The sequence below is a fragment of the Meriones unguiculatus genome, chromosome 5 (genome assembly GCF_030254825.1).
Source record: "Meriones unguiculatus strain TT.TT164.6M chromosome 5, Bangor_MerUng_6.1, whole genome shotgun sequence".
NCBI lineage: Eukaryota > Metazoa > Chordata > Mammalia > Rodentia > Muridae > Meriones > Meriones unguiculatus.
In genome coordinates this window covers 83,684,465-83,707,698 of record NC_083353.1, presented here as the reverse complement: position 1 = coordinate 83,707,698, position 23,234 = coordinate 83,684,465, and the positions used below count along the sequence as shown (strand labels likewise).

The window sequence follows — 23,234 nt, the reverse complement described above, 5'->3', positions numbered from 1 at the left end:
CCCCACTAGAGCTGGTGTCGGTTCCTTATGCTCATATAAGCTCTCTGTCCATTGGGCTAACTCTCAAAACCCTCTATTATCTTTACATTCTTTCTGTATCACATGGCTGAAGGCTCTGCCCTAATTAGAGCCCACTCCTAGCTCTAAGTGCTTAAAAAAATTTACAGAACTAATTCCGTTTTATATTTATCTATATTTGCTGATCCTACCTATCTTGCTCTTCCTCTCTCTCTCTCTCCCCCCTCTCTCTCTCATTTGAGAGGAATTAATAAATTTTTGTTACTGCTTCATGTGTCCTGTGTTATGATATCAGCTACACATCTGTTACTACCTTAGTTGTTACCTTAATATTAAAGTCTCCCTCTGATTCATTAGACTCGAGTGCAAATGTGTACTTTTTAAATATTTTGAACAATGCTAGAGTCCTACAGTATTATAAGTTCATTTAAACTTTTCCCATTACTGTCATGAGTTTGAATTCCAGAAAACATTATAACATTTTTGTTTGTTTTGAGATGGGGTCTCCCTGTGTATCCCTAGCTGGCCTAGAACTTGACCAGGCTGACATCAAACTCACAGTGACTGGCATGCCTCTACCTTCTGAGTTCTGGGATTAAAGCTGTGTAACATGCTTGCCATGATTTTTCAGATATACAATACACTCTTATCTATAGTCACCTTGCTGTAGAATTGAATTCTTAAATTTATTCCTCTATTTGATTCAAATTTTGTCTCTTTAAAAAAACAATTTTTATATGCACAAGTATTTTGCCTGTATATATGTCTATGCACCACATGCATATAATGTCAAGGAAGTTCAGGAGATGGTGTCAGACCTCTGGATCTAAAGTTTCATATGGTTATGAGCTGCCATGTGGGTCCTGGGAGAACTCAAGTCCTCTCCAAAAGTATTCAGTGCTCCTATCTGCCACACCATCTTTCCAGCCCCCCAATTTTCTCTTCCTTAACCAAGGTTCTCCAGTTCATGACATCTACCATTCTAGCCTCTGCTTCTGTGACCTTCATTTTGCATATTCCACACACAGGTAAGGCAATGCTATTTTGGTTTTTGTGATTGCCTTGGTTTTGAATTTTAGGAATGTTATTCTTTTTTTTTTTTTTTTTTTTTTTTTTTTCCAAGACAGGGTTTCTCTATGTAGCCTTGGCTGTCCTGGACTCTCTTTCTTGACTAGGCTGGCCTCAAACTCACAGCCTCTGCTTGGGATTATAGTGCTGGGATTACAGGCATGCACCATCACACCCGGCTTGGAATTTTATTCTTATATGTTTAAATATGATTTCTCTTTCATTTGTCCTGCTTGGAAATTCATGTGTATTTTCCCCACTAATTTTGGAAAATTTTTGGTCATTGTGAAAAATCTTGGTTCTGTTCCATTTTATTTCTTCTTTCCTTCTGGTATCAGTTACATGGGTAGTACATGTTTTTTTTCTGGGTCCCATGTTTCATTTCTGTGTTTTTTTTTTTTATTAGTTCCTTATACAGAAATAGTTTTCTGCATACTTGTTAAAGAACTGTCTTCCAGTCCACTACCCTCTGAAGATGTGTTTATTAAGCTGTAAGCTCATGGATTGGGTTCTTGATGTCTGAGCCTGCATTTTTCAGTTCCTAAATCTCCATTGATGACTTCTTATAGATCCTGGCTCTCTGATAAAATTCTCCATCTCATTGCAGACTCTTGAACACATTGATCTTGGCCATTTTCAAGCCTGTGCTTGATAACATTTGTCTATAGTAACAATACTAAGCCTCTTGATCTATTTCTATTGCTTTTTAAATTTTTTATTTATTTTACTCTTCCCATGTTTTCTGTTGAATGGCAGAATTGTTAAAAACTTGCTTTTAAGCCAGGTGTGGTTGTTCATGCCTGTAATGCCAGCACTTGGGAAGGCAGAGGCAGGTGGATCTATGTGAGTTCCAGGCCAGCCTGGTCTACAAAGTGAGTCTATGACAACCAAGGCTACACAGAAAAACCCTGTTCCTGGGAAAAAAAACTTGCTTTTAAGTTAAAAGTCAGATATTGTGCATGAAACACTGAAGAAACTGGTTATTATTACCTTTCTCTAGAAAAGGGTGTCCTTTCCTGTGACTGTAAACACAGCAAGGGCATATCACTCAATTTGAATTAAAACTTGTACTGAGTAAAGCATGGTGATATATGCCTTTGGTCCCTGCACTTGGGCAGCAGAGTGGAACTCTGTAAGTTCAAGGCCAGCTAGCTCTACATAGCAAATTCAAGCCAGCTAGGGCCACATAGTGAGACCCTGTCAAACATAGACTAATTGATTAATTAAAAACTAAGCTGACTTGAGTATAGGCTAAAAGTGCTATCAGTCTTAGATTTCCTTACTCCCCTTGCCCCCAATCCCTGGATCATAACCATCTGGTGGTTCCAACTGAAAGCCTAGAATACTTTCTAGTAGCGCCTCTTACTGGACTGTGTCTTCCACTTTTCTCTTCCAAGTATAATGAGGTTAAAAATTATTCCCTACCGCTTTTAGGGGGTGACAGATGGGAATTAAATTCAGACTCTTTACATGATAGGAACTTGCACTATCATTGAGTCACACCCTCAGCCCTTGGTTTCTGATACAGGATTTCATTCTTTAGCTCAGGTTGGCCTCAAATGTGCAGTGTTCCTGGCTCATCATCCCCCAGAGTGGGATTAGAACTTATTCCCTTCCTTCCCTCCTTCCCTCCTTCCCTCCTTCCCTCCTTCCCTCCTTCCCTCCTTCCCTCCTTCCCTCCTTCCCTCCTTCCCTCCTTCCCTCCTTCCCTCCTTCCCTCCTTCCCTCCTTCCCTCCTTCCCTCCTTCCCTCCTTCCCTCCTTCCTTCCCTCCTTCCCTCCTTCCCTCCTTCCTTCCTTCCTTCCTTCCTTCCTTCCTTCCTTCCTTGTCCCCTTCTCTTGAAAGGCTTCAGAATTGGCAAACACCTAGAAGAGACAACAGTCCATCCATACTGGGATCTTTCTGGGATCCTTTCTTTGTTAGTTTTTATCTTGGTCATCAGCTTCCATCTCCACAGAGGATGTCTGGCTCCTCTATTTTGCTCTGTGTGCTAATACCAGGCTAATGGCCAAAAGGCATATCCTGTGACAAGACTCTTCTCTCTGGGTCCTAGATGCCTTTGAAGCCCTTCCCCTACACAGACTCATAAACTACTTATAGTCAGAAGCAAGTCTGTCTTAAAGAAGCCAGAATTAGCCCACTAGTCCTAAAACTCCCTAGGTGACAGGAGGAGATGCTTCTAAAACTGAACCAATAATTGCTTACATCAGTGATTTCAGATACCCCTCTGAAAGCTAATGACATGGCAGACACTGCCCAAGTATCCCCTTTGTGCGTGGCACTGAGCCTGACTTAAAATATTTAATTTGGCTCACAGCACTGATGCTTTCAGCCCACAGTCCCTAGACCCTGTTGCTTTAGGCTTGGATGGTACAGTGTATCATGGTGGCATGGACATGGTGGTGCACATCTTTATCCAGCACTAGAGGTAAAGGCAGGTGAATATATGGATTCAAGGCCAGCCTGGACTACAAAGCAAGTTCCATGCCAGCCAGGGCTACACAGGGAGACCTTGTCTAAAAACCAGATGATAACAGCAAAAACCTGGTTTATCATGGTGAGAACCAGGAGCCAAGAAGCTGGCCAGGAGGAAGTGAACCAGAAAGAAAGGTCAGGTGTTCTGACATTCCCTTGAAGGGCATATCCCAGTGTCCTTACTTCTTTGCAACAGGCCTCACCTTGTAAGGGTTTCAGCACACATCCTCCCACAGCTCCATGGGCTAGCAACCAGGTATTTAACGCTAGGCCTTTGGGAGAGACATACTCAAACCACATTAAAAAGATCAGAACCCTGAGCCTCTAGGAATGTGCTCTCTAAAAGGGCTCTAGGACACTGAAGCAGGGTCAGGCTGTGGTCTGGCTGAGGGAGGTGGGCAAGTGGCAGCCAGGGCTGCACTGCAAGGCTGAGAATAGGAAAGCCAGCTTCCTCCATTCTTCCCTCTTCATCCCATCCTGCATCGGGCCTGCTTCTGGATAAGTGTAGTCATATTGTGTTTAAAGAATAGAAGTCTAGGGCTGGGGAGATGGCTCAGTCACTAAAATGCCTATGGCACACACATGGGGACTTGAGTTCAATTCCAAGTCAACCACATAGTAAAGCTGGGCATGGTGGTGCTTGCTTATAATTCCTGCATTGCGGAAGCAGAAAGATGCAACTTCCTGGAGCCAGCCAGTTTAGCCTGATCAGAGAACCCCAGGTCTCAGTGAGAGACTGTTTCGAAAACAAGATGGACAGCAGCTTTCAAGGAACAATACTAAAAGTTGACCTCTGACTTCCACATCACGTGCATATGATCGAACACACACACGCAAAATCTGTGCCACTCCAATGCTGATATAATTGAGGCCCCAAGCCTTTGTTCCAATAAATGCTGCTGTGTTTGCTTGCTTGCTTGTTTGTTTTTAACCAGGGACCTGTCATCCTTTTCCTCTGGTGACCATGTGACAATGAAGAGTGAGAGGAGAGGAGTCAGCTTCTAGCCTCTCTGGCTGGCAGGGTAAAGCAGTGTGGAGCTAGAGATCTTCCCCTACATGCCAGAATATTATGGGCTTCTTTATTCCTGGCTGTGTAGTACAGAGAGCCTTACTCTCAAGGGGCCAGTTCTTGCTCCACACACCTCACTGTGTGGCCTTGGGTAAACCCTGCCCCTTCATCATCTGTACTTGTCAATAGCTGCAAAATCCAGGTTTAGAATGAAGTTCTTTTTAGATCTTGGCACATGGAATACCTCTGCAAATGTCCCAAAGCCCTTATATACTTACATCAGAGCCATACTACAAGGTTAAAGAAGGGAGAGCTACGTATAAGGTGGGTAAACTGAGGCTTGGTGAGATGCAGTGATTTGCCTGGGGTTGTGTGGCAGGGCTGATCTGTTGGCATGCTAGCTCATAAGAGTGAAGACTTCGGTCCAGTCGCTGATGTACTCTAGCATGTAGTATGGTGGCTCGCACTTAGTAGGTACTCAGTAAGCATCCACATAGTGAATGTATAAAGTAATCATGTGAAATTTGGGCCCTGGCCATGTGACTGCAAAGCCTTTGCTCTTTTGAGTGCTCAACACTGTCCCCAGTTAGACCCACAGAAAGATCTGGATCATGATGCAGAAGTCAAAGGGCATATCAGCATGTAGAATACCAACTGTGTGGTGGCAATCATCAGGGAAGAATGAAGAATAGCTAGGGACAATGGGGAGGTTGGGCCACACTCAGCTCCATGTGGTGTCTTATACAGGAGCTGCAGTGAGAGCACAAAGGCTGCTGGGAGCCTGCTGAGTCCTGCAGTAATTGCAGAGCAACTGTTAGTGCTGACTGCAGGTAGACTCACCCAGAGGGCTGGCCTGTGCTGGGGTGATTACTTTTGCACAAGGTTCTCTGAACTTCCGGGTCTTTTGTGGCTTGGGAGTGCATACCCCAAAGTATTCATGTGGCTATAAATTGAACACATATGCTGTTGTCACTCCATGTCCAATAAAAGAAAGCTTTCTTACAATAAAAAAGATAACTAGCAACAGTGACTCTCTCTGTCTCAGTGTTTTGTCTCAGGACCCTCTATACCCGTCACCAAGCCCAATTCTGTTTTCCCCCACACCACCAAAGTCTGGCACATTCCCCAAACTGCAGTCAGTGTTTGAAGCTCTAGTGTACCAGCCTCTGGCCACCCAGAGCCAAGTGCCCCTCCCTTTGTCTCCCTGGGGAACCCTGGCCATAGGGTCTGGAAGCCAGCCTGGGTCCAGGGGCTGTGCCCTCTTGGAAATGACCGTGACTGAGTCTGGTCCCTGTCTGCAGCAGGTCTTATAGCTTTTACCGGCCTTCTGTCAGGGCCATGCTGGGACCTATTGCTCAGAAGACTAGGCTCTGTAGGATGGGGGTGCCACTTTCACACCTGCATGGGCTGGCACACTGGAGCGCCACTGAGGGGGCAGCACCCAGCTAAACAGGCTTTTTTTGATCAGCTGGCCCCTGACAGCCTTCCCCATGTGGCTACTGTTCTTCAAAGTACCATATACTTCCCTAGCACCTTCTCTGTGAGGCAGACAGCAGACGCCTTATTCATGTGAATTCATTCAACTCCCATGCCAACCACTGTAGGCATGGATGAGTTTATTCTTTTACAGAGGACACAACTGAGGACCAGATGGAAAGTCACCAGAGGCTACGTCCCAGTTTGGAGGCCCGGCAGCACATTGCTATGTTACTCTTCCTTCCGTTTCTGTTCCTCTGAGTGGGACTTCTGTCATAACCTCAATGACTGAGATGTTGCTGAGTGTCCTGGGCTGCTGGTCCTCATACCCCATTACTATGTATGTTGCAGTGGGGTTCTGTTCATGGAAACCCATTGCAAGCCAAAAGCAGCATAGTTTGAGAGCACCTGAAACACACCTGGCCTGTGGCCCATCATAGCTCAGCTGCAGCTGGCTGCAGAGGTCAGGTCCTTTCCCTCATGCATTGCTGTCCAGAGCAAATCGCAAAATAGATTGCTCTTTTTACACAGTAATGTGTGTCACTCTCATGCCATCACCAAGTCAAAAAGTCCGAGTCAGCCCATTCTATCTCAGGGGCCATTTGTGTATTATCATGCTGCCGTCATTTGGATCTTGAGTGAACCCTCCCTCCCCCAAGACACGCATTTTAAAGACTTGGTCCCCACCTTGGCACTCATGGGAAATGAAGAGACTTCAAAGGGGTGGAGTCCAGAGGTCTTCAGGTCATTAGAAACATGCTTTTTTTAGGGGCTGATTCAGGTCCTGCTTCCTGCCTCTCTTACTCTCTTCCTAGCCTTGAGAGCTCTGCCAAGATGCCAAGATGTGTGCTACCCCAACCCCCAAACAGCCAGGCCAGATTATCATGCCTGAAACCTTTCAACCCATGAGCCAAACCCAACAATTTCTCAATAAGTTGAAGACTTCAGCTGCCTGAAAGTAACAGAAAGCTGACCAGCCCATCTCCTAATCTAGGGAGGGGGCAGACCTCACTCATCCCACCTTTCAGGACCCATGCCAGCTCAAGTTGCAGATGTCAGGAACCAGGAAGGGATTCCAGAGGACCTCAGCCCCAGTTGTCAACTATCCTGCACACAGGTCCACCCTCTGTATCTTTGTAGGACCATTACCTATCCTCTTTGCCCATATTTCCAACTATGGAATTCACAACCATGATGAAATGGCTGTCTTACATGACAGTCAGTGGTCTGTCTGCAGCAACAGGTCACTGAAGACCACACAGGCTGTCCCTGCCTCCTCCTACTATCTCCTGTGCAGCTACTGGTGTCTTCCAGGTCTCCTGTCTGGGCATAGAGATCTTTACCTCTTCCATCAGCAAATCTATCCCATCCTCCTTGGAATTTTGGCATTCTGGCCATAGAGAGCATGATTTTGGGCACAAATAGGAGAAACCTGCTCACTGAAGGGAGACTCACTCCTTTTCTGGATGCACAGCTACCCAGGGATACTCACTCTCTGATGGGATACACAACCATTAGGCCTAGTACTGGAGTTCACTTTGCAAACTTGAGTCTGGCTGATCTGTCCCTCCCTGCCTCTGCCTCAGGCCTGCTGACTGAAGTGATTAATGGTTCGAAATGAATAGCAGACTGTGATGGGATCCATCAAGGGTTGTTAGGAGAACAAATAAATGACAAGCATATACAGCAGGCTTTGTGGATAGTGCTGGCTGGGGTGCCTTGGGGCTGGGGAGACCTGGATTTAAATGTCAGTTCTGCCAGCTCCCGGCTGTGTGGCCTTGGGCAGTGTGCTTAATCTTTCTGAGCCCCAGGATCTTCATTTGCTAAATGGGAATTACAGCAGCCTTGCAGAGTGGTTGAGGATTTGATGTCATACTCTTCTTTCAAAGGTGCTAGCTTCTTCTGAAGGCCAGAGTTTAAATGGCTGGGCTGACAGATCAAGCTCCTGATTCTCCCATAGGATTCCCTTCTGGAACACAAGCTCCTGGCTCTAGCCTGACGTTACCTGCTGGGACACTATGATGTTCTCAGAGAGGTTCAGAGAGTAAGGGAGGCTCAGAGAGATTAGTGATTCCCTCACAGACACACAGTTAAGCTCTGACAGACCAAGGCTCCAGGTGAAGGCTGCTCACCTTCCCATCACTGCTAGGATAGGCTGCTCTGCACAGGTCGCCTCTCTGCTGCTAACCAGGGAGATCCTCTGTACCCTTCATCTCCATTGAAGACACACACCTCACTGTTCTAAGCTATTCCTCAGAGCTGAGATTTGCTGAGCCCAACAGCTGCCAGACTGGTTGGGTGGAACCATCCCTAGGTTCGGAGACAAACCCAGCAGACATCCTCCCACTCCCCCAGCCCCACCCCAGACTGCCAGACAAGCATCTTCAGACAAGCCCTACCCTTCCCGAGCCTCTCTGGCCTCACCTCTAAGATGCAGGAGGAAGCCAGGGTTCAGGCAAGGGTCCTGGATGCCTTTTGCCTGTCACAGGTAAGGCATGGTGGACATTGATTCATTTAACAATCACTTATTCCCTTCATTAATTTCCTCATTGATTACTTCATGACCTCATTCATTTGTTCAGTCACTCAGTCCCCTTCAGTCTGTTATCTGCTTATTCATTCGTTCACCCATCTAGTCATTCATACATTCACTCAGCCATGCATTTATTCATTTCTTACTAACCCATTCATTCCCCATGCATGCATGCATTTATTCGTCCATGCATTCATTCGTTTACTCTTTTCTCCATTTATTCACAATGCAATCATTCAGTCATTCTTGCATTCATCTACTCATTCCTCTACTTACTGACCTGTTCATTCATTCATTCATACATTCATCCATCCATCCATCCATGCACGTATGCATACATTCCCCCACGCATTCGTTCATTCATGAATCCTTGAGAGCAGAGCGCTGGGGCGGGAGGCCAGAGCTGGCAGGTTGCGGGTGCGAGGCCCTCCTCCTCCGGGCGCCCCTCCCGCCCGACTCCCGCGCCGCCCCGCCCCGCCCCCGCCGGGAAAGCGCGCGCTCTCGGGGAGCCGCTGCTCAGCCGCGGGCGGGCGCGGAAGCCGGAGCGGAGCCGGCGGCATCTACCGAGCCGGCCGCCCATGCCCCGCGCGCTGGGCCCGCGGCCTCCGGAGCCCTGCGCTGCGCCCGGCCCGGCGGGGGCGAGGCCGGGTGGGGCCGCCCGGCGGCTGCGGGGATGCGGGGCTGGCGCAGGAACCTCGCGCTCTGCCTGCAGCGGCTGCCGGACGAAGGTAGGACGCGGTCGCGGAGGGGCCGGGTGTCCCTGGGGCCGGAGGGTCACCGCGGGACGCGCGCTTTGCACAGGGATCCACAGAGTCGCTGTGCGCACAGCCGCAGCGGAGCCGGGCCATTAGCAGCCACGTGCCTCCTCCTCCATGCCGCCCGCGGAGCCTGGAGCGCAGGGACCCCGATCAGACAGAGCTCGGCGCCCAACTTTCCTGCGCACTCCGGGCCTGCGGTACTGCGCTCACCCAGAGCCCGCAGCCACCTAAGTTACAAAGAGACCGGTGCGGATGAGGGTCCCTGCCGGGCTTCCCCTGCCGCAGCGCTGCGACGCCGCACCTCCAGGCTGCCCCTCCCCTTACCTGTTGTCTGCACCGCCCTCGGGGGGAAAAGGAAGAGGGTAAAGCAGCCGTAGGAGGACCCGCGCCCGTGTTGTCACCGCCGAGCAAAGTTTGGGTTTGGTGCTAATTAGAAATTGCTAGGGCTGCGAGTCCCGGACCAGCCGAGGCAAAAGGCAGCTGCCACCCCTCACCTCACATTTGGGGGTGACACTGGGTGGCACGAACACTTCCTAACACCTGGCCCTGCCTTTAACCTTCACAACCAGCCCCTCGGGGGCGCTGTGATTCTTTCCATTTCACAGGTGAGAATGGCTTCAGAGAGGTGAAGCCTGGTTCCCAAGGTCACACAGCCAAGAAGTGGGGAAACCAGGGATGTGAACTTAAATCTGTAAGACCCAAAAGCTTTGGGTGTCTTTAAGCCCCCAAGTTGAGTTTTGCACAGTCTCATGGGAAAAGAACCCATTTCCTAAGCGTGCTGGAGAGGAGTGGGCCCCGGGAAACTGGTCCTACTTGGACCCCAATCAACCCTTCAGGCCTGCCCATGATGATTACCAGCCTAGCATTCAGAAGCTGAACGACCAATCTGGCCTCCTTCAGGACACGGAAGAAGAAATTTCCTGCCTGAGATGAAGAAGGAGGCACATAGTAGGGCAGTCAGCTGGGGGGATCAGGTGCCCTCAGGGAGCCAGCAAACCAGGAAGGAAATTTTAGCTCAGTCAGGTGCACGCCACCCACCTTTAGACAGGGACTTTCTGGAAACAGAGTCACTATTGTCTATGTCTTTTCTCAGCCTTAGTCCTGACCAGACACATAGCCCAGAGCCAGCTTTGAAGTTGGAAACTGTAATGTCCTGGTGGGGAAAGTGCTGCTCATTTTTTCCAGCCCTCTTTCTCTGTGTGCACGGGTCATGTGACAAGTGTGCATAGGACGCTGTGTGGTGCACAAGACAGGGTCTGTGTGGAAGCAGGTGGGTGGCATGTATGAGGTACATATGGAGTGCAAACACGAGGCCTGTGAGTGAGGGATGGAGTCAGAGCTGCCTGTGAGAGATTTTTGTTGGATGAAGGCCATTCCCTTGGTGACAGGCAGCACTCAGCCCTTGAGTATTTCCTGGAAAATCTTAGTTGAGGTTGATTCTTGACCACAGCGCTACAGCAGGGGGTGGCTGGTGCAGCCATCTCAAGGCAGGAAATTACCATCTGAAACAGACAAGATCTCTAGCTTTCTCTGGACTACAGGAAAATTAGTTCCCATGGGCTTGCCACTGATGTGAAGCTCTGAGGTGTGGGTCCTACTGGACAAAAGGGTGGTGGAAGGTCATCTAAGCTGGGGACACAAGAGAGACAATGACAGGCCCCTGGCGTCTATCAGAGAGGAGCTTTACCCAGACAAAGGGATGTTTTGAACAAGTCTGACTCCTCTGGGTACCATGCTGGGTAATAGAAGGCCTTGGGGAAGAGGAGCAGGCAGGCTTGGGGACCAAACTCGAGTCTGTCAAATACTTCTGTCCTAGTTTGCTTATCTATTGCTGTGATAAATGTCAAAACAAGAAGCTGGGGGAAGAGTTTATTTTGCTTATAGGCTACAGTCCATTATAATGAGAGGCCAAGGCAGGAAGTCAAGGCAGGAATAGGGAGACAGGAACTGGTAGAGACCATGAAGGAATGCTGCTTCTTGGCTTGCTCCCTGGCTCATGTTTAGTTGGCTTCTTAAAATATAGTACAAGCCATGTGCTTTGGGGTGTGACTGTTCACTTTGGGCTGGGCCCTCCGTTAGCAATCAATAACATTCCCCCAGAGACATTCCCATAGAGGCAATTTCTTCATAGGGTCCCTTTTCCAGGTGACTCTAAGTTTGTGTCAAGTTCACAGATGAAGCTATGCCAACTGTGGGTAATATCCCCCTCCCCATTTTATTTTTGTTCTTTTGTCCCCCCTCCCCCCGATATTAAACATGAAGCCAGGGCCTCATGCATGCTAGGTAAGCTCTCTACCCTGTTTTGCAACTTTAGTTTTTCATCCCCCCCTGCAGGTGTCATGAAGAGTCCCTGAGGTCCTGTCCTAGTGTAGGACCTGTACACAGAAGGAGGTCTTCCTTCCTGATTGTTACAGATGACCTGACTTTAGACTTGGGGAAACAATCTAGTACACCGATCGATCAGAGAAGAGCTCAGGACCCAGTGTGGATTTTGTCTTGAGCAGCCTGTTCAAGGCTCTTCATTGCTACGACTTGGTGGAATCCACAGAGTAGTAGTGCCTATGGAATGGCTAATTGATCACTGCCTGGCCTTGCACTCTGAGGTTGACTTAAAGTAACAGGAACACTCAGCACCATTTTTAGGACCTGGAATAGTAACCAGGTTCTTGGAGTAGAGAAATACATGACTAGCAATTGTGGGGAGAGTTCCGTAATTCTTGATGCTCTGTGCGTACGTGTGTGTGTGTGTGTGTGTGTGTGTGTGTGTGTGTGTGTGTATGACGTTTGTTCCAGTGAACCTTCACCTTGACCTTCATGTTCCTATAGAAAGTGACACATTCTCTTCTATTCATTGCAGCAAATGCTTCATGAAGGCACCTCCTGCAACACACACACACACACACACACACACACACACACACAGGCCATAGTCTGCCAGACAACAGACATCCAAGGTACCCAGTGCTTGGAGAAGGGCACTGAGAGATGAGAAGAGGTCCTGTGCAACTCATTTAAGATGCTCATCTGTCTGCCAGCAGCATCTTTTGTGGTTGGCCTCGTTTGGGTTGCTCCTTTGCTGGTCCTTCCTGCTCTCTGACAGCCTCTTGGAATGTTAGCCAGGGAGTTATCAGAACTTATCATACCCATCCCTCTCCATAGAGATGGGAAATGAAACAGCAGCCCCCAGTATGTGGAGCCCTGTTCTGTGTGTCTCTCCCTCAGACACTCCCACTGTGAACAAAGACCTGTGGGAACTGTTTACACACAAGGGACAGAAAAAGAAGTGTCCAAGTCAGTGTGGAGGAGTCAGCTTCAGAGTCTAACCTGACATGAGTCGGCACTTGGGGGAAATGCTCTGCAAAGTCCCAGGGAAAGAAATTTCTTCAGGCAGGGTGCAGGTGGCCAAGAAAGGTGACTTTTGTTGCCTGAAGAGTAAGAAGACCCAGACAAGCCTGGAGCAGAACAGAATAGTGATTTGGGCCAGGACCAGCAGATGCAGAGAAAAGCATGGGTGTTTGGGGTTCATGCTTGCTGGACAGTGTGACTTGAAGGCAGAAAAAGAAGCTAGAGGGAGAGTGATAAGCTGTAAGACTGAAGGAGCCCAGGCCTTGAGAGCTAGATGTCTAGCCCTGATGATTTTTAGTGAGAGCCTTGGGTGGACTTAACCCAGGGCTTGGACTGGCCCCACAGATAAGGATCCCTGAGTGATGTGAACAGCAGCCTGGAGAGACATCCCAAACAGAGGTTTGGCACAGTGCATGGCAGATGTGGGAAAACAGCTGGAGCACAGGCTTCTACAATAGGCCTGAGGCAGTTCCGGGAGCTGTCCAAGGTACTGACAGGCACGTGCCAAGTGTCTGGAATTACAGGCTGTTAGGATGGCATGCAAGTGCTTGTGCACACACGCGCCTGTGTCCTGTGGTACCCAGCTAGCTGATGTGTCCCTGTGTCGGTTACCTAGGAGACAACGGGAAAGATGATAGGATGGAATGTGATTGGCTATTCACTCCTGCTGCTCATCTCTCTGTCAGACCCGCAGGCAGGGGTTACAAATGGTCCTTGTGGGCATGCCAAATGCTGGAGAGAGCCTTGGATGCTCGCAGCCCCGGGCCCTCTGTGTGAGTGTGGCTCCCAGTGCATGCCGTGCATGCAGCTTGAACAAAGCGGCATCTGGGGCTGATGGACTTCCTGCTGTGGAACATCTGCTCAGGGCTTTAAATCAGGTAGTGGGGACCCGATAAATTTAAGAAGAACTAGCAACTAGCCAGACTCGGGAAGGGATCTTTTGTTTGGTTTTAATAACTGCAATGTCAACACTCAAGCTGATTTTAAATGCCTCCTTGAGCCTCCAAAAATGCAAATAAGGCTTTGAACGGCGGAAGTTATTTCCCATGACGAGTCTGGTGATGTCAGTGAGTGGCTGCCCCGCCCCCATCTGGCCCGCTAGGTGGTGTGAAGCTGTGACTGGGCTTTTCCTTCCCTCTGTCTTTAGAACATTTCTTTTTCTTGTATGTTCTGAGTAAAGAGACATGAGATCCACATTCTCCTTAGAAAGATGTCAGGGAACAAAGCTTCAGACACCTTTCCATAGCACTGGGGGTGGAGTGGGGAGTAATCATCTAAACAATAATCAAACAAAAGAAAACAACAGAAATTGGCTCTAAGGCCACAGATGGTTAGCCTTCATCATCTTTTCTCCCCATGCATGCTTCAGATTGGCAGGTGACAGCCAAGGAGGAAGGCAGCAAACTTCCTGCCTCTCTGGCTCTGCTCCTGGCTTCTCTGTCTTAAACTCAAGTTTTCATGAGCCCAGAACAGTGCTTCTTGGCCTCTTCCTTATTTTTAGCAAGAATAATAACAACAAACTCCTTCCTCTGGAGCTGGCATGATGGTGCATGCCTTTAATCCCAGCTCCTGGAAGGCAGAAGCAAGCAGACAGATCTCTGTGATTTTGAAGCCACGTAGTCTACATGTTGAGCTCCAGACCAGCCCTGGTCATGTAGCCTAATGAGACTCTCCATCCTCTACTTTCTTCCCAGTTCCTCACTTCCCATGTCATCCTCTCAGCTTGTCTGACGGGCCCCATATAAACACCATATCTGGGTGGCTTCCAGGGCTTTAAACATCACCCCTAATGCCCTGGGACTTTTACTGAGAAGAAAGACAGGAGGAGCAAAGGGAGCCCAGGGCTGTCCTATCCCTTGGACTGCCCTTCCACTGTTTTCTGATCACTTCCTTGACCTGTGCAACTGTCCCTTCCCCGACCATCCATCTAACAGAGCAGTCCTTCACCTCTGCCACTTTCTACAGCCCCCCCAAGGGGCTGACTTTTCTGTTACCCACCTTTCCCTCTATATGTATCATGCCAGCTGCCATCACATCTATCCTCTACTCTGTGAGGTACTCAGCTGCTTCATAACAACAGAAGAGGGAAGGCAGAAGGCCCGCCTGCAGTGAGCACCTGTTGTGAGCCAGGGCCTGGGCAACCTTTCTCACATTCTTCCTGTGAAGTGATACCCACAGGAGGACAGTCGTGAGAAGAGATCAGCTTGTCTGCATCCCTGTTTAGCTGAATTCTCCCTTCCCAGCCTGTATGCCCCTGCTTCCACTCAAACCTTTATTCCAGACTTCTACATGGGGCTGGCTTCCAGTCCCAGAGGTTGTTCCTAAACTGTGTGACTATATTTGATGACTTTGCCTCTGAGCCTCACCTCTGTAAAGTGGGAGTAGGAACAGCCTCCAGGCAGATGAGTGGGAGGAGCTAAAGAGATGAAGGGGGGGTCCTTATGTGAGAGGAGCAGGGAAATGAAGTCAGAGCCTAGTTGGGGAGAGCAGAGCAGGACCAAATGTCCTGTGTCCCCAGGCCACGAGCTTGGGGTCCAGAGGCCAGTTAATGTGCTTGGCTATATTAGAACAGGATAAAATCATGTCCCACCATATTTAAAACTTGTAATTAATTAAGAAAACTACATGTGTGTGCACATGAGCGCTGGTGACCATGGAGGTCAGAGGCCTAGGGTCACCCTGAAGCTGCAGTAATAAGCAGGTGTAAGCTGCCTGATATGGGTTGTGGGAATCCAACCCAGGTCCTCTGTAAGTGCTCCTATCTGCTAAGCCATCTCTCCAGCCCCATATATTTAAAAAAACAAAAAACAAACAAAAAAAATATACACACTCAATTAAACTGATCTCACACAGAAATTCCTTGTCTTTTACAAAAAAAAAAAAAAGGAATTCAATATTTGAAAGTAGTAAAAAAAAAAAATTAATTCTTTGGGCCAGACATCTCCTCTGGCTACTTGTTTAGCCATAAACAAGTTTCCTCTTCATAAAAATGAGAAGGTAACCCTCCCCGGGGAGGTGACATGTGATTAGAAAGGTGGGCAGGAAGGGGTGGTGCTTTCGGTGACACCGGAGCAGGGACTCTGGTGAGAGGAGGCTACACAGTGATAGCTCCTGAGAGGGCTGCACACCATGCTCTGTGTGGTTTACAAGTTAGCTATTAGTTTTCATAGCAACCCTATGAAATACATACTTGTTTTGGCTTTTTTTTTTTTTTTTTTTTTTGGCAGTGCCGGGATGGAAGCCAGAGCTTTGCATACACATGACAGGCAAGTGTGCTACCACTAGGCAATGTCCTCAGGCTTCGGTTATGAGAAAGGTCCCATTGCATAGCCTAGTCCGGCCTTGAGCACTCAATTCTCCTGCCTCAGCCCTCTAAGTGCGAGATTACAAACATGCAGCATCACACCTAGCTGAGGTAGGCACTGTTTTCAATCCTATTTTTCAGATGAGGAGACTGAAGCAGAAAGGTTGTACCTTCCAAGGGTACATACAATGAGAAGCAGGTCTGGGCCTGAACCCAGGCTGCTGAACCAGGCTCAGGGTTTACTTGTAGCACATCACCTTCCCCAAGGTCCTCCCCAGATGTGAGTATCATGTCATAAAGGGCCTTTCCTGCTTTGAGGATGGGCGCCTCTCCCAGAATTGTGGCCTGTAGAGCTTGATCCCAGGACAGCGAGTCCTACCTCTGGCTGGGCACTGTAAACAGAGGGTGAGTCACCAACCCAGAAGAACAAAAATGGCCATGCCTGGCTCACAGGCAGGGCTTGTTTGACTCTCTGGTTTGAAGTACTGGTTGCTAACTTTTAAATGGCAGGAGAGATTTGACACAGCTTTCCTTCAAAGACATGGCAGCCCTGAACTTCCGCTCCTGCTGTCTGCAGGGAGGTGTGTGGCCATTCTCCCCACCCAGCCCTATCAGCCGCCTCTCACCAGCTCGGCCCATAGCACAGCAGAGGAATTTGGACTTCATTCTCGGGCACTTGAAAGGTTTTCAAGTGGGAGAGTGGCAACTGCAGAAAGCTTCCGCTGGCTGCTGGAGGGCTGAGAGGCACTCGGACTTAGGGAGAACACTAAAGGACTTCGTTAAGAGCGGCCCTTGCAGGGCCTTATCCTGATTTGATTTCTCGACTCCTCACCACCGTTCTGCCATACTGAGTTGTCAACTTATTATCATTTGATGAAATGGAAACCCCAAAGGCCAATTTCACAAGGTAAACAGACCGAAAAAAAAAAAAATGGAACCAGAAAAAGGTTAAAAGGTATATATGACACAGAAAACTACCCACAAGGGTCAGGCTGAGCCCAGGCCAGGAAGAAGCAGTGGTCATGCCACAGGGCACTGGCAAAATGATCCCTGCAGTCAGTGAAAAGAGATAAGAAATCTATGCAGTGGCAACACCTGAGTGGGGAGTTATTAGCAGCAAGGTAGAGAAATGCAAATGGATAGGGTGAAGATGAAAGATGGCTGCTACATCATCTTTGGTAAGATTGGAAAACACTCATAGTGGCAGTTGCATGATTATCAACTCTCTTTCTTTCTTTTTCTTTCATGTATACGTGGTGTGTGTGTGTGTGTGTGTGTGTGTGTGTGTGTGTGTAGCTCAGAATGTCCTGGGACTCAGAGGTCTGCTGGCCTCTACCTCCCCAGCGCTGTGATGAAAGGCATGTGTTACCACTGCCTGGCCACAATATCAATTTTTTAAAAGATTTTTTTTTAAAGATTTTATTTGTGTGTGAGAGTGTTTGGCCCACAGGTATGTCTGTGTGCCGTGTGCATGCAGTGCCCTCAGAGAAAAGAAGAGGGTATTAGATCCTGGGGAACTGGAATTCCCTATAGTCCTGAGCCACCTTGTGAGTGAGGATCCTCTCCAAGAGCAGCTAGTGCTCTTAACTACTGAGCCAGCTCTAGCCCCGTAATATCAAGTTTAAGTTTCTTTATTATTGTGTGCATGTAAGTACACATTGCCAAAGGACAGGTATGAAGGTCAGAGGACAACTTTGGGGAGTCGGTTCTTGTCTTCTGCCTTTAATGGGTTCTGAGAGAGAAACAAAGGTCATCTGGCTTGTATTGTTGGGTGACAAAGACTGAGTCATCCTAATAGCCCCAGAACGGTATGTTTTAAGAGGAAATGTAAAGTTGGGGGGCGGCAGAGGAGGAGGTGGCGGCAGTGGTAGTGGCATCAGCGGTGGCAGTAGTGGTGCACACCTTTAATTTCTTTAATCCCAGCACTCAGGAGGCAGAGGCAGGTGGATCTCTGAGGTCAAGGCCAGTCTGTCTACTGAGTGTGTTCTAGGAGAGGGCTACACAGAGAAACACTGTCTCAAACAAAACAAAATAAAACAGACCCTAAAAACCCAACCAAACCAAATCAAACAAAACAAAACAACAAAGTGGAACTGTAAACATTTCTAGCACCCAGTGTTGGTGAAACCCTGGGGGAAGCAGGCATGGACATTACAGTCAGCAGAACCATGTTAGAGGGGGTTGGACAGTTACCTGCTAATCCAGGAAGTGCTGACATCCTTTGCTCCTCCCTCCCTTCTGGGTGGGATGAGGAGATCTGTTTCAATGTGTCTTAGTTACTTACTTGCCCAGCTGCTGTGATTAAAACAAAACAACAAAACAAAACAACTCTCCCCATACCCTATCTTTACCTCACCTATGCTGGGAAAACAGGATTAACAATTTCTAGCACTTGGAATTTTCTTTAGCTCAGTAAGCACTGTTGATACGTTCTTTCCCCATTTCCCCACCAATGCCACCACACCCAGCCATGCTTCTGCACCCTGCTGTGAGATCTGCTGCACACAGAGACTGGCTAAAACATAAGAGTGCACCTTTGGGGCTGGGTGGCACATGCCTTTAATCCCAGCACTTGGGAGGCAGAGACAGGCAGATCTCTGTGAGTCTGAGACAGCCTGGTCTACATAGAGAGTTCCAGGACAGCCAGGGCTGTATAGTGGGATCTTGTCTCAAAACAAATAAGCAAAACCCATGATTGAGTGCACCTGTGAGCGTGGCACAGGGAGACCCACTGCATCCTACCCCAGCTTAAACAACAGAACCACACAGCTCTCTAGAGGCTAATCAACCTTTCGCTGCCCCCCCCTTACATACTTTTAATTAAAATTTGTTTTCATACCTTATATTTTGATTATATTCTTTCCCCTCCACTAACTCCTCCTAGACCCAGCCCTCCTCCCTACTCACTCAACCAAACAAATAAGCAGCACACAAAAATTAAAACAAACTTAAAAAAAAAAAAAAGACAAAAAAAAAAAAAAAGAAACACAACGATACAAAAAGAGCACAAAAAGAACATGGAGTCTGTTCTGTGTTGGGCAACTGCTCCTGGGCATGGGGCATTCCCTGGAGGATGGCTGATACATCCAGGGATGCTCCATTAGGTTGTCTTGCCTCCTAAGAGTGATTTATTCCGTAGGAAGAGGGCTCTTGTGCCTCTTCAGTGTTCCTGGTTAAGGAGTGACTTCGGATCCCCTTTGGCTTGTTGCTCAGAAGGGAGGAGACCTCACCCCTGGAGGAAGGCAGTGGGATGGGCTGGTGTGGAAGGGACCTGGCCTTCCTCCAGGGATAACTCCTAGCACTGAGAGCTGGGGAATCCCACCAGGCAGAGAGCCATCCAAACAGCCACTCTTCAACCAAATGAACAACTGCTTCCTCCTTCCTGTCCTGGGAAGTAATTTATTCTAGGATGAGGAATGAATTCTCCCATGATGCCTCCCTGCCAGAGACCCTGCAGCCTGAGATTTACAGCTTGCCTTCTGTGCAGAGGGCTGGGCTCCAGACTGATATAAGGAGTACAGAGTAACTGCTTGGGGTTGGTGAAATCTCGGCTGGCAGGTGGCAGGGACAATAGTATTTCACTGTGAGGCCTGGCCAGGCTGTAAATCAGCAGCCTTCAGTCTGAGGCCGCCTCCCCACAGTGATGCAAAGGGGCCCAGGGAGATCATACCTGAGGAGAGCACGTAAGACCCACCCTCCGAATCCACTTGATTTGACTGTTTTGGGTTCTAGGTGGGGAAGTTGGGTACTGAAGAGAGCAATAGCCAGGGGTCCTCTGAGTGTATCCTTCAGCTGTTTTGTCTCTTCCAAGTAGAAACCAGCTGAACCACAGACCTCACTCAGAATAACTGGTCTTTGATGTTTTGAGACAGGGTCTCACTATGCATCACTGGCTGACCTGGAACTTGCTGTGCAGGCTGGCCTCGAACTCACAGGGATCTGCTGGCCTCTGCTTTCCAAGAATTGGGACTAAAGGCCTGGGCCAACTCTGGATCAAGAGCCAGTGATTTAAGACTTTCGTGAACCCTGCCTGTAGGAATGCACAGGCCCAGCTAGCTGTCTCCTAGGGTTGGTGGGGACACATCCATGACATCCTCCTCCAGAGGAAGGTGGAAAAGAATACCAGAAGCTTCCATTGTAATTTAATTTTTTCCATTTCCGTGTGTTATATGTGACACACTCCAAAAGGGATATGTGACTAAGTAATGCATGAGACCGGTATCTTTTACAGGTGAGAGTTTAAAGCCAAAACGATTGGGGGACCAAGGTCTCAGGCTGATAGATGGGGCTGGTTGGGGATGGCTCAGTAGTCAAGAGCATGTACTGCTCTTGCAGAGGACTTGGGTTGGGTTCCCAGCATCACTGTCAGGTCCAGAAGAAATAGGATAAGTGGCTAACTGTGTCGTCTATTAGTATATCAAAGTCTCAGCTCTTTTCCCCCCTCCTCCTACCTTAAGCGTCTCAAGCTCATTGGCTTCCCTTCCCTATAACCCTGCCATTTCAGCCTTGCACTCTCTTGGTTCTCCTTTTGGTCTTCCTCTCTTGCCCCTATCTCATAGTCTCCTGCGCCGGAACTCTCTTCCTCTCCCCTGCCCCGTCGACAAGTCCAGGCTGCTGACCGTGTTCAGTATCCTACCTACTTCCTCACTGCTCTGGATACTTCCAGACACCTCTGGCAGTACTCTCCCCCATATAAACAATAACAACCTCTCCCTCCATCATACCTTGGAGCAGTCATATCCTCAGTTTATACATCCGATGCCAAAACCCTCAGTTTATACAACCATGTGGTTTACAACTCCAGGGGATCCTATCCCTTCTGGGTTCTGAGGGCATCTGCACAGACACATGCACACACTCACACATCGACACATACATACACAGAAAAATTTTTAAATGTAAAAAAAGAAAAGGTCATTTGGGTAGAGAGTTCACGACTAAATCCTGATGGCTTTATAAGAAAGGGAACACACACACACACACACATCGCATCACATGATGTTCTATAAGGCCTTGGGATCTTGCAGCAAAAGCATAAGTCTCCTAGGACTTTACATCCAGAACTGTGAGCTGAAATGAATCTTTCCCATAAACTCAGCAGCCTTAGGAAGTTTATCACAGTAATGAAAAACAAAGATCCTATTTTACAGCTGGGGAGCTGGAGACTCAACCAGGAAAGAATTCACCTGATTCCATCCTGCTGGCCAGAGGCATGGATCTTCCTTTTCCTCTCTTCCTGATGAAGAAAGAACCATCACCTTGTAAGGTGTTTGCTGGGCATTTAAACTCTTTTAAATAATGAAAAAAAAAAAAGTCAGTAAACAAGAGCGCTTCTACGGCCATTTCCCACAGTACAGATAGGTGCATGATTCTCTGCCCTTTGGCTAACATTAAAAACAAACAAACACCCCTGTCTTCTGTCACAGAGTCTTCAGATCCCAGATGTAACTGTTGTGAGATTGTCTTGATAATAAAGACCCAGCATTCCCTCAATCTGGTATACTATCTGGTCCCTGTCATACCACACAAACCATCTTATGTTTGCTGTGCCTTCACAGGCTTCCCAATATTAGCATGTTCCTGGGTCATTAAAAACCCTTCTTGCCTTAGAGTAGCCTATCGGGTAGCCATACCAGGCTTGGTTTATTCACCCACTCCCCTACAGCTGGGCACGTGGCTCCTTGCAACTCTCCCCCAGATGTTATTTCTTGTACTTGTCATTTTTAATGGCCACATAATCTCCAGGAGTGTTGCTGTCCTTTGTGTTCTAGGCCATTTTTCCCTCTCATCACATGTGGCCTCCCCTTCCCCTGTGGGAATGGACCCCTCACTTCTAGCACTTTTGGATGATCTCAAGCAGGGAGGGAAGGTTGCAGCTCTGTCACCAGAACTCTGAAAGTTATGGACTCGACCCTGTTTTTAGGCTACACATACTGCTTCCCTTTTCCATCCTCCCGGCTCCCACTGCTCAGTCAGCCTGGCCTGGGTGCAGGACTAGCAAGCTGAGTCTCTGCCCTTGGGGAGCAAGCCGCATAAGCCAGGCCAGGGTAGTGGTGGTTGGGGATGGGGAGACAAGGAATATGTGTTCACAGAGGGAGAAGGGCTGCTCAAAAGACAGGGAAGGTGTCTGTCAGAGTGGGTGAAGTTTGTGCTGTCACCAGCCCAGGGAAGACTTGGAGGAGAGGGTTTTCCAGTGGAAGAAGAAACTCTGGCCCAGTCTGGGGCAAGTATGTGTAGCTGGGTGTCTGCAGGATGGAGAAAGGTGGCCAACATGTGTTCTAGGGAGCTAGAGAGTGGGCTAGGAAGCAGTGGTGAGTTTCCCACCCCCCACTCACCCTCTCCCCAGGCTAAAGGCAGTGCATGGGCTCCTTCTGCAAGGTTCTAACAGGCTGCTGTGTGACCTTGCCTGCCACCTCCCACCTGTTGCCCTTTCACTGAATGGACCTTGCATTTCCTCAAAGAGAACTGCAGTGCTGTCCTCAGAGAAAAGCACTGAGGGGAGGGGAGGGGAGGGGAGGGGAGTTAGCTAAGGTTACAGTGGGGGCCAGCATGCCATTGGAACCCGAGAGAAGCTGCCTTAACTGCTTCTGAAGGAAGCCAAGGCTGAGGGCTGTGTGCCCTCCTGGCTACTCCATGCTCTCTTAAGTTCAACCCGCCTCCTCTGCTAAGTTAGGACAGGGTTGGGTTTGTACATTTTCAGTCCCTTTTCCCTACTTCACTCACCTCCAGGGTGCCACAGGATGGCATTTGTGCTGAGCTGTTGCAGTGAAACACAGCCAGTCCTGACTGTCATAGCTGTGGGGGTGATGGACACCTATCAGAGTGCACAGGCGCCCACTCCAGGATGTTGAGTCAGACATCTTGAAAAATACTCTTTTACCTTGAACTTTTTGTCCTGTTGGCTAGAGGGTGTGAGTGAGCCCTGCCTTAGTCCCTGCCCATGGGTACCCTGGAGGGAGGTGGAGGGTGGCCCCTTGGGGACAATCAAAAGCAATTGCCGTGGATCCCCACACTTAATTTAATGAAAAGGCCCTGCAGGGAGGCAGAGGCAGCCAGGCAGGGCCTGTGGGCTGAGGGCAGGCATGATTCCAGGGAGATTTATGGTGCTTCATAAAAGATTCAGCTCTGGCTTATCTGGGACATGGCCAGGCTCAGCTCCTGGCTCAGAGCCTGCGTACTGGGAGGCAGGTGGTCTGCACTCCCCCAGGCTCCAAGCACTGTGTGCCTGTGGGCCAGTGGCGAACTCAA

The 23,234-nt window shown here is 48.7% G+C and overlaps 1 protein-coding gene across 3 annotated transcripts in view; it reads left to right on the top strand.

The window, feature by feature from the left end:
* The first annotated feature begins 9,076 nt into the window (after window positions 1–9,076).
* The window catches only part of Grip2 (glutamate receptor interacting protein 2), a 77,693-nt gene continuing 63,535 nt past the window's right edge, over window positions 9,077–23,234 (top strand). For 2 of the 3 annotated variants that reach the window (XR_009591884.1, XM_060383755.1), the window contains exon 1: window positions 9,077–9,307. Coding sequence is in view for 2 of the 3 variants with exons in the window: in XM_060383755.1 (XP_060239738.1) it covers window positions 9,253–9,307 (55 nt within the window). In the remaining variant the exon portion in view is untranslated. The remainder of the gene's footprint in view (window positions 9,308–23,234) is intronic. The other variant, XM_060383753.1, reaches the window with a different exon arrangement.